This window comes from Perca fluviatilis, chromosome 2 (genome assembly GCF_010015445.1).
Source record: "Perca fluviatilis chromosome 2, GENO_Pfluv_1.0, whole genome shotgun sequence".
Classification (NCBI taxonomy): Eukaryota; Metazoa; Chordata; class Actinopteri; order Perciformes; family Percidae; genus Perca; species Perca fluviatilis.
Window position 1 is genome coordinate 29,267,511 of NC_053113.1, and position 12,311 is coordinate 29,279,821.

General features: G+C 40.3%; 1 protein-coding gene across 1 annotated transcript; it reads left to right on the forward strand.

Annotated features, from left to right (window-relative positions):
• Window positions 1-639: 639 nt before the first annotated feature.
• Window positions 640-11,282, forward strand: aipl1 (aryl hydrocarbon receptor interacting protein-like 1). Its single transcript, XM_039823081.1, has 6 exons — window positions 640-891; window positions 2,151-2,330; window positions 8,740-8,928; window positions 9,040-9,216; window positions 9,310-9,451; window positions 9,860-11,282. Exons 1-6 carry the CDS (start codon window positions 787-789, stop codon window positions 10,057-10,059), a joined length of 993 nt encoding a protein of 330 aa, XP_039679015.1. The 5' UTR covers window positions 640-786; the 3' UTR covers window positions 10,060-11,282.
• The last annotated feature ends 1,029 nt before the right edge of the window (window positions 11,283-12,311 follow it).

The following is a 12,311-nucleotide window of genomic DNA, read 5'->3' on the forward strand; positions in this document are numbered from 1 at the left end:
TTTTAGGATAATTGCCCCCTCAAACTGCTTGCAGACTTTGTTAGCAAAAGCTATGGGAGCCTTGGAACACGAACACAAACGAACACGCACACGATGGGAGCCAGATGTTTAATAGACAAGGTCAAGGAGTCCATACAGTAATTGTCTACCCCACCATTTCTCAGTATTCTAGGCATTGTTCAGATCACCACATCCATATAAATCCAGGAAATTTCCTGTGGAATGGAAACCATGTCTTACTCTCACAGACCTATTTGTGTTTTTCTCTCTTTATCCTCACACACACACACACACACACACACACACACACACACACACACACACACACACACACACACACACACACACACACACACACACACACACACACACACACACACACACACACACACACACACACACACACACACACACACACACACACACTCTCTCTTCTGGTCTCATTGGACATTCAACAGGGATGTACACATAAAAAAACAAAAAACAAAACTCAATGCTGACTGTTTCTCCTCCTTTCTGGATGTTTCTGGGGTCTGACAGTATTCAGAGAAAGTGCTGATGATGGCCAATAGACAGGTGAGGATACATAAGGAGAGGATGAGACGTTTCTAATCTCATTATCCCTACCTAAACTAATCCACCAAGAACAACACCTCCTAGTCATCCATACCCTTCACACATCTTGTACCCCACATATCTTTGTGACACACACATAATTACTTAATAAGATATATAAATACATATGCATGGTAATATAAGGTGATCCATATCAATAAACAAAACAAGATGGCGGATATGCAGGATACGATGCTGCTGGGTTTGGAGGGAATCAAGAAAACCATCCTGCATGGAGGCACCGGAGACATCCCAAAACTCATCACTGGGGCAAAGGTATTGTTGGCCTTCAGGACTTAATTTACACCTTCTGATAAATAAATGTCTTTACTTTCACTTTTTGGACTGTTAACCAACTTAAGTCTCATCCATTATAGACTAAGTTGTGCGAGTCCACAGCCCATTTAGTGTGCAGTAAATGAATATAATGGAATCATAGTTCAGGAAAAATAGCAGCAATGTTTGGCATTTCTTTTAGACAAATGAATGAATTATTGAAAATAATAATTTAAATGTTCTAAATCTAATTATAGGTAATAATAGAAGTTAACATACTACATAATTATCACACCATGCACAGCATCATATGAGCATGCAGACAAAACAGTTTTTCCAGACTGGTCTGAGACACATTTGAGAATGTCCAAATTTTGTTGTCTAAATTGTCTATTTTGATGAGTCACTAAAAGGCATTTGTTTGCATTTGATTTCATCCGAGGTTCATAAAATCATTCCTGGTGTACTGGTATTGTATACTGTATGCGGGCACTGTTCTCATGAAATATGGGGGAAGCTCATGAAACAACAGGTTTTTATGGTTTCACTTCCCTTGGATGTTAACCAACCATGCAACCTTGGCATGTCTGTCCTTCCTCCCGTTTGTCTGCCTTGTTGAATAACTGAGCTGTGTGAAGCTTGTGACATAACATTTTTGTTGAGACTTTGTTGTGTTTATTTCAACACAACATGCCATCTTAAATGTTATGGAATTTGTGATCACGTGCATTCCAGGCACTATTTATTTGGTCGTATTAATAATCACTTTAGCTGCCTCATGTTACATGAAAGAGTCCTCATTCATTTTAAAGCTGACATAATTCAGAGTAATTTCCCCCACTTTCTGTCCATTAGGGCTGCAACTAACGATTATTTTCATAGTCGATTAATCTGTTGATTATTTTCTCGATTATTCGATTAGTTGTTTGGTCTATAAAATGTCAGAAAATTGTGAAAAATGTGGATCAGTGTTTCCCAAACGCCCAAGATGACGTCCTCAAATGTCTTGTTTTGTCCACAACTCAAAGGAGATTCAGTTTACTGTCACAGAGGAGACAAGAAACTAGACATTATTCACATTTAAGAAGCTGGAATCAAAGAATTTTTACTTTTGTCTTAAAAACTTACTCAAACCGACTAATCGATTATCAAAATAGTTGGTGATTAATTTAAGAGTTGACAACTAATCGATTAATCTTTGCAGCTCTACTGTCCTTACTGTATAGTTTTAACAAGCAAGCTTCATGTCTCTACTCCAGGTGACGTTTCACTTCCGCACCCAGTTGTGTGATGATGAACGTACAGTGATAGATGACAGCAAAGTGGCGGGGACGCCCATGGAGATAGTGATCGGCAACATGTTCAAGCTGGACATCTGGGAGACCCTGTTGTCCTCCTTGAGGATCGGTGAGGTGGCTGAATTCTGGTGTGACACCATTGTGAGTGCTAAAAAAAAAAAAAAAAAGACAACTTTAAGCGCAAGCTGCTTTTTTTTTTATTTGTGCATTGCCTTGCCTTGTTTTCATGGCTGCTTGTTTTTAAGCACAGTGCATCATTGTGGTTAGTGCAAATCTCTTCTGAGAGGTTTGACTGTTAACTTTATGCAGAATGACGTCACACTGTGGACCTTATAGACTCTACTTTTCAATAACAAGCAGCAGCATAACACAGTAGGACAAGTGTTATGTGCTCAGGGGCGGATCTACAGGGAGGCAAGGGGGGGGCAGGTGCGCCCCCACTCTAGAGCTTTGCCCCCCCAACTTTGGGGATCCAAAAACTGAACTTGTAAAAACAACCCGCCACTATGTCCACAAGCTTCTCAAAACAGTGAACTAAACAATACATTTACCAAGAGTGAACAATTTAATTTTTTATTTTAAATGTACTATTAGCCCCCTGCCCCTCAAATACTTTGCTATATGTCCCTGATTTCAACCCACTCTCACTCAAAAGCGTACAAATAACACGGGTTTACACCTGTGAAAATACGTGCAATGTGTAGTACGCTAAAGTAAAATTGTGCGTACAGTAGATACGTGGAGCGCTCCAATTACAGTAATGGAAACCGCTGCGTTTATAGTATAAAGGGACATGGGACCGCGTAAGGAGGTTGGTTGGGGTGGTGGATGGGTGAAACACAGGGCTTTCACCCAGGAGACCGGGGTTCACGTCCCGTGTTTTTTTTTTTTTGTTAGGCCGTTTATTAGCATGTTTATGTGGTGCGCTTTTGCGACTTTGTTGTGTTTTTTTGTTAAGCCTTCCCCAATGTTTCCCCAACCATATTTATCTTTTTGTGTGACGCTGTTCTCGCGATAACACACAACGTGGCGACGCGAGCTGCGTGCATATAAAACGCACCGGTCTCCCTTACTTCAATTGGAGCGCTCCGCGTATGTAATGCACGAAGAATTTTACTTTGGCGTACACATTGCATGGTTGTAAACCCGTGTTATTTGTACGCTTTCGAGTTGCTGATTTAAACGTGCGAGCGGCGTTCACTCAGTCTGGCTCACACACAGCGAGCTGCGGTGCGGTGGCCCTGCAACCCGACTGGAGAGACTGAGCTGCCCCAGAGCCTCTGAAGGTGAAGTCAGTTTCCCCAGGTGAAGTTTAAACACACACGTTTAACTTAAAGTTACATATGTAATGAATGTATTGTATGCTAAAGACGATTCAGCATCAGCAAAAACAGCGAGTCTATTACGTCAAAGTCAAATCGCTCCCTCGTGATTTGTAAGAGCATGCTGCCCTTTGATTAGTTTTGATTTTAGTAAAGACAAGAACAGCTTAATATAAAATATAAAATCTTGTTTGTATCCATAACGTTTACTGATGGTCGCCGTTTCACCAACATTACGTTACAACGCACAATACAGTGCCAGTTGGGAGATAGATAATTTGTATTTGATTAGCTAAGCAGTCCTATAAAATCCACTTCCTCTCACATATCACAGCAATAAGGCTGCACAAATTAAACCAGGTTACAACTGGGGAAATAACAAATAGAATAGGATTAAATAGCCTAGTCTAAACATAACTATTGTGTGCATGTGATAAATATTTTCTGATTTTATATTTGTTATAAGCTACTTATTAGCTACAGGGCCCTACAGTGTAATGTAATACAATAATAACCAGAGGTTTTCACATATCGATTTTTGCAGGCCAGAGTAGCTGAAGAAATTAGCTGGAGCCTAAACATGAAAAGGAAGGCTAAAGGTGGGATATTGCCAGCTTTTTTGCTAAGAAGTACACAGGATGAAGAGAATGAGGGAAATTAAGGAGAAGGCAGTAAACTGGAGAGACTAGGGTCAGAGCAGGAGAAGACCACAGAAGGAGAAGAGGAAATAAGTGAAGGAGATGAGGAAAAAGATGAATCAGTGAGGGATGAAGAGGAGGCTCCAGATTCAGAGAGAGGGACAAAGGCAGAGAGTGAACAGGAGGAGGCATATGAAGATGACAGGGAGGAAGAGGCCTGCAGTTACCCCTGGACAATATTGTATGTTTTTATTTTTCTTCCATATAAATTTCTGTACAGTAGGATAATATGTAATGTCACTTATATGCATTGGCTATGTCCATGTTTAGAATAGGTATATTCATTCCCATCATAGACTCAATGATCAGTGAGGCGGACAGGCGCTTTTCAATCTCTAGCAGCAAGATAATGAGGGGTGTACAAGCTTGAAACCAAGGGGGTAAGCTTCGCTTCAGAACTCGAACCCCCGATGGCGCCATTTTTTTTGCTACAAAAGGTATCACCTCCTGTTAGCATTCCACTGACCTCCATTTTTTTTTACGTCACTTGACTGTGAATAACTTTACATCTGAAGTGTTTAAAGACTATTTGTCCATTGTTTAGTTCTAAAGAAACACGACAACATATAAAAGGCTCCATTACCTTGTACCTCCCGTTATGGCTCCGTAGCAGACGTTTTTGTAAAAATAGGCTAACGATTGTGTCATAACCACGCGACTTACTGTCGCACAGTAGAGGAATTACCGTATAGTACAGGAGAAGCTCGCAGGCAGTTTCGACTTACATTAGCTGTTTAGGTTTAATTACTAATGTTAACTAGCATGTTAGTTAGCAATAATACTTTTCAGAGCCATATTCCTGAGCCACTAACAAAACCAATTATTCCTTTAAGAAGTCATTGTTTGATGGGTTTCAAGCATTGACATAATGGACCAATAGACCCCGTTGCTCTGGACGGAGACCAGTGAAGGCTGTTAGAAGCACTTTTCCTGTGATTTCTTGCTTTACTGCACAGCCTCCAACTGACAGAGACAACGTAAATGTGACGTGAGCAACGTGTCTGAAAGTTGTAAGTCTTCTGGTAGCTGTGCCAAGAAAAATCTCAATCATTCCCAATCTTACAGAGACGGAGAGTGTAGGTATATGTAAGGAGATAACATAAGCACAGGTTAATTATTGCTAACTAACATGCTAGTTAACATTAGTAATTAAACCTAAACAGCTAACGTAAGTCGAAACTGCCTGCGAGCTTCTCCTGTACTATACGGTAATTCCTCTACTGTGCGACAGTAAGTCACTTGGTTATGACACAATCGTTAGCCTATTTTTACAAAAACGTCTGATACGGAGCCATAACGGGAGGTACAAGGTAATGGAGCCTTTTATACATTGTCGTGTTTCTTTAGAAATAAACAACGGACAAATAGAGTCTTTAAACGCTTCAGATGTAAAGTTATTCGCTGTCAAAGTGGCGCCAAAATGCTTGTCGGTGAAATGCTAACGGGAGTTCTGAAGCGAAGCTCACCCCTTGCATCTGACTCACTTTTAGTTTAGTTCCACTTTGAAGTCCTTCACAAGGCTCCAGACTAACTTTTTGCCTTGGTTGCACTGGTGTGCATAACTTTTTTATTTAGGTGCACCAGCAACAAAATTTAGGTGCACCTAAATTTTCCTTGTGTTGCCGTTAATGCTGAATGGCGATACACGATATATAGCTCTGTATTTCTTTTACAAAGTGGGCTAAATGTTCAGTTTTAAGTCAAAGCCACTTTTCACAAGCTCTTTTATTAAAACAGATTGTGATTAAAATAAAATGCAAAGACAGGGTTTCCTTTACTAGTTTGAAAATATACAGCTGCAACACAAGTAAATGAAAGTTATCTGAAATAAATAGCCTAGGATATATTAAAAAAATATATATATATATACACACACAATATATATATATATATATATATATAGAGAGAGAGAGAGAGAGAGAGAGAGAGGGGGAGTGCGATGGACTCAAGCGTATACTACTCACAGAGTGACGGCTGACTCATTATGAATGGGTCCAGCACGGGTCGAATGCGCTTTGGCGGGTCAGCGGTGTTACACACGTCTTGTGTAGGCTATGAAATGTCTGTATCGTCACTGCGCTGCATTTTTATGAACTATGATAATGTGGCCATGGGTCACATCTCTCGCCAAGGTCCAGCAGGCTCCGTCTTACACGCTATATTACTCAACAAACTGAAGTTAGTTGCATTTAATAACTTCTAATGCGTTTTTTGCTGTGGCGGCCGCAATAACAGAGAGTTACCAGCGGAAACACTGGTACCAATACAGGTTTCCCTCTCATACTTAACAATATACAGCTGTGTTAATAACAATTAAAACTGTAGACAAATGTCAGCAGTTTGGACCGGCGGCGCTGTGTCTCTCCATGTTGCAGGTGAGCCGGCCGGTGTGTGAGTGACTGGGGACGGGGCTGCGCGGAGGAGAGATCCAAACACAGGCACGGCTTTACAGAAGGAATGGGTCATGTAACGCAACATTAAACCATATCGATATAAACAACATTGCTATGTTCGTGGAGAGGCAGCGGATGCGAGGACATTAGGTGCACCGGTGCGACCTAGGAAAAATCTTAGTCACACCCTTACAAATTGGTCACACTCTAGAGCCCTGCTTCCATTTTTTCTTTGCAAGTGACTTTCTGTGCGACCTCTTCCTGTGATGAAAGATGTCCTATATACAGTATATACAGTACAGGCCAAAGTTTGGACACATCTTCTCATTCAATGCGTTTCCTTTTTATTTTCATGACTATTTACATTGTAGATTCTCACTGAAGGCATCAAAACTATGAATGAACACATATGGAATTATGTACTTAACAAAAAAGTGTGAAATAACTGAAAACATGTCTTATATTTTAGATTCTTCAAAGTAGCCACCCTTTGCTTTTTATTAATGAGGGAAAAAATTCCACTAATTAACCCTGACAAAGCACACCTGTGAAGTGAAAACCATTTCAGGTGACTACCTCATGAAGCTCATTGAGAGAACACCAAGGGTTTGCAGAGTTGTCAAAAAAAGCAAAGGGTGGCTACTTTGAGGAATCTAAAATATAAGACATGTTTTCAGTTATTTCACACTCTTTTGTTAAGTACATAATTCCATATGTGTTCATTCATAGTTTTGATGCCTTCAGTGAGAATCTACAATGTAAATAGTCATGAAAAAAAAGAAACATTGAATGAGAAGGTGTGTCCAAACACACGGCTGGGTACTGTACAGATTTACACGCATACACACATGTATGCCCCCAAAGCAGGGACAAACATACTTCCTTTGGACGTGTGTGTGTGTGTGTGTGTGTGTGTGTGTGTGTGTGTGTGTGTGTGTGTGTGTGTGTGTATATACATACATACATACATACATACATACATACATACATATACATACATACATACATACATACATACATACATATATATATATATATATGTGTGTGTATCTTATTTGATTTATCATTTATCCATTTATAATTAGTTTAGTCTTTCTGGTGTGCGTGTGTGTGTGTGTGTGTGTGTGTCAGAGATAGATGGGTTGAGGTATACTGTCGTTAATCTGCAGCAGCCTCACTTTTCCTTAATCGGCTCGGATTCCTGCTGAATCAGCACTACTGACTCGCCTCCACTCTGATTAGATTTGATGGGGCTTAGAGCATTTATTCACTCCTCTCTGGACTACATGGCTGCACCACACACTCCACTGGATATGTTGTGCAGTACCCTTCCCATCCAATGGAGGGCAAACTTGCCATGTTAGACTAAGGAGATAGACTGGAGATCATGTGAAACAACTAATCTGAATTACAAAAGATCTTTAATCAGGTTAATGTAAAATCTGATTTCCCGTGTAGTGCATGTGCACTGTGAGTAATATGGTCTTGGTTCACTGAACAAACGGTTATCTATCATGGATAACCCCGACCACCCTCTCCACCCCACACTGGTCCAACAGAGGAGCAGCTTCTCTAAGAGGCTCCGACAGCTTCAATGTCACACGGACCGCTACAGGAAGTCATTCCTACCACAGGCAATTCAACTTTTTAACACTTCATCACTGAGTGTGAGATAAGACTCATATGACTCATATACATCACAACTGCACTGAATGCACAACAGGTTTATCTACATCCTATCTTTACTAGGGAAACAGTTGTACATTTTTACTCCCCAACTTGTACATTAACTTTATCTATATCTGTTGAATCCATTGTACATTTTATTTCCAAATTGTATATATTTTAAATATTGCTCGTGTAGTATTCAATTATTATTTAATGTATATTGTTTCCTATTATTTAATGTATACTCTGTATGTGTGCTGTGTGTCTGATATTTTTGCTGCTGCAACACCATTATTTCCCATTTTTTTGGAATCAATAAAAAAGATCTATCTATCTATCTATCTATATTATATCACCATGTTACTCTTGATTAAGCAAGTCTATGCATAAGACAAAATTTGAAAAGCGAAAGTTTTTTGTTTTTTTTCTGTTTTAAATTTAGATTTTTGTGATCCTCTCTCCTCTCCAGCACACTGGCGTTTATCCAATTGTGTCCAAGAGTATGAGGCGCATTGCAGAGGGCAAAGACCCAGTTGACTGGCACATCCATACATGTGGTATGGCCAACATGTTCGCCTACCACAGCCTTGGCTACGACGACCTGGATGAGCTGATGAAAGAACCAAAACCCCTCTACTTTGTCCTGGAGCTGCTCAGGGTGAGAAAGGACAGAGACAACCACACAGATTTGTGTCAAAGGGAAGCTTCCCGAGTAAGAAAAAATAAATAAAAATAAAACACTTTATGTATGTATGCGTGTGATTGACAGGTGCAGCAGCCCAGTGAGTACAACAGGGACACGTGGGCTTTGAGTGATGAGGAGAGGCTGAAAGTGGTCCCTGTGCTGCACGGCCACGGGAACAAGCTCTACAAACAAGGTCACTACCAACAGGCCACAGAAAAGTACAAGGAGGCCATCATCTGCATCAAGAATGTTCAGACAAAGGTGATCAAATAGGTGGTCCGAAAAAAAGTTTCCTTTGCTTCTATAAAACATGTAAGCATAAATAAACGTGGATCCGAACTACTTTCCTCTTAGGAGAAAGCATGGGAGGCCCAATGGCTGAAGCTGGAGAAGATGGCCAACACCTTAACGCTCAACTACTGCCAGTGTCTACTGCGCATGGAAGAATACTACGAAGCCATCGAGCACACTACCGACATCATCAACCAGAACCCAGGTTTGGCACTGATGTGTGACTCCGCAATGGTGGAGTGAGGGGTTATGTAGACATTTTTAAAGAAGAAGTAGATTACCACATTTCAGCCTTTTAATTTTTTGTGAGAATGAAAGTCTGGCATGCTGTGTAAACATTACAGCCTTTAACAAGCTGGGTATGTTTTTGCTGTGCGTGTATGCAATTATTATTATTTTTTTTATTTTTATTTTATTTATTTATTTATTTTTAATGGTGGCTGTAAGTGTATACATCACATGTATGGAAAAGTCTGACCCTATAAAAGTTCCAGTGCCTTTACTTTAGCCTGCGCCGTGTATGTGTTCATAGACAGCACAAGGGAATCTATGACGTAAAAGACAGAAATGAAGAAGATGCTGCTGTCAAAACATGCATGCATTTGTCCTCCAGGTGAAATGAAAGCCTTCTACCTGCGAGGGAAGGCCCATGTGGAAGTGTGGAACGAGGCGGAGGCTCGGCAGGACTTCAGCAGGGTGCTGGACCTGGACCCTGGCATGAAGAAGGCCGTCAAGAGAGAGCTGGCTGTGCTTAATATGCGCATGGAGGAAAAGAACCAGGAGGACAAGATCAAGTACAAAGGCATGTTTTGACCAGGAGAGACTGCAGCAGAGGTTGGAGCATCAGAGGAGTGATGGGCTAAAGAGTAAAGTTATTAAATCACAAATCCCCATGCTTAATTTGACCTTTAACCACTACACCCAACTCCCTGCATCGACTTTCGCCATGGCTTTGAGACACTCCCAGTAGTGTGGAAGAGAGTGCCCACTAAAATAATAGTGGTTTATTAAATCAGGATGTTATATAAGCCGCTCCCTTTCGGCTCCCCTCTTTCCTTTTCCTCTGAACCATGAGTGAGACAACCTAGTAAAGTAAGGACTTTTCACCCTTATAATCTCACTTTTTGGTATCAATTGGTTGATATTTCATGGATTGGTTTAAATGTTTGACTTTGTTGTTTGTATTGCGTTTATATTATATTGTTAAACTAGGCATTGAGATGTACCTAAATGCTAAGATTATGGATGTATTAAGTGATTTAAGTGAGAATACTAAATATGAAGCTGGAGCTACCAGCCAATTAGCTTATTTTCGCATAAAGACTGGAAACCGCTAGATTTGCTCTGTCCAGCTCCATTATAACATGAGCTTTAGAGGTGAGGGTAGGTGGCTATTTCACTTTTGTACAGAGCCTGGCTTACTCTTTCCCCTAGTTTCCAGTCTTTATGCTAAGATAAGCTAGCCAGCTGCTGGCAGTAGTTACAAATTTACCGGATAGACATGAGAGTACTATCAGTCTTCTTATCCAACTCTCGGGAAGTTTGCGAATAATATCAAACTATTCCTTTGTTGATTTTCTGATTTGGAATATTGTTTTGGAATATTTCCTCATCATGTAAAGAAAAGAAAAAAATCCATGATACTGACTGATTGCTAATAAATTGTTGGAGCAGTATATTTGGATTTCTGTGTTTAAATATGACCCCACAACAGATGTTATGTGAGCCAACAGAACCACCAAAAGTCATGTCACACTCTGCCACTATTTTCCCTAAACAATGTTGAAGAACTGAAGTAGTGGCTATGTTATCTCTAAAGTGTGATATTAAGTCAATAGTCATATCAAATAAAATTTAAACAAAGTTTCTTCTCTAAGTCTTGGAAGCACATTGGCCTTCCACAAGATGGCGCTCTGACCACAATTATGCCTCTGTTTCAACTTAAACCCTGTTGGAAATTATTCTGAGCCTATCAGCAGCATTCTCATTTTCATGAAGTGTCTAGGGGCGCATAAAAATAAATAATCTGGATTTTATTGTGTGTTTTATCCTGCTTGTCTCCTTCCCTTCTTTTTGTTTGTACATCTTAAAAAGAGAGAAAGGAACGAAACAAGGAGTTTCTTATGACTAATACATCAGGGACGTGCACTTAAAACACATTTGAATGCACTTATACTTGCGCATTGCCATAAAATATTAGATCAATAGTATGACATCACACGGAGAGCTCAGTTTCATTCAGGGAATCCCCACTCATCACTATCTGCACTGTTCCCCCCCACTCATCACTACCACAGGTCAGTGCAGTGTAGCAGTCACTCAGGGAAATGAGGCTGACGCTAATGCACCAGTCGAGTAAAATCAATAGGAGCAGATCAAAGAACTAAACCCACAGAGGATCGTGATTAAACATTCAAGCTACAGCATCCAGCCCTATACAACCACCTTTACTAATGCAGTTCCTGCCGAGAGTCTTGCCTGATCTGAGGCAGCAAACCAAGGAGACTAAAACTGTGGTTTGATATAGCACTCATTATACCATTTGCAATTTATCTCTTCTCAGATCCAGTAAAACTTTTTCTTGAATATCATCAGTGCTACTTAGAAAATGGAAGAGTTGATCTATGATGCCAGGCTGTGCCACTGAAAACCCTGCCCTGGACTAAACAACAGGGCTACAGTAAATTCTGCATAGCAGCACAATCCGCCGCTGGCTTTCCTCCATAAACCACTGGTGCTGATGTTGAGAAGAGGGGAAGAAAGGGAGGAGGAGGAGGAGGAGGAGGTGGTGGCTCTGTGCCAGACTGCCCTGCTCCAACATAAGATGCGGCAAGTTAACCAGAGAAAGCCAATTTCATATGGGAAGTACTGTGATCAAAATAAAAACCAGTAAATGTTAGATTTTGGATGAAAAGCAATAAATAAAAGGTTTTTATTTTGTGTTCATTGCCTGCTTGGTCTTTGCTTTGCTTTTACTGTTACACTGATTGGTTGTGTTTTAAATTATACTTTATATACAATTACTTCATGTAGGCTTCTGCATGTTTTAAAACTGATTAATTGAT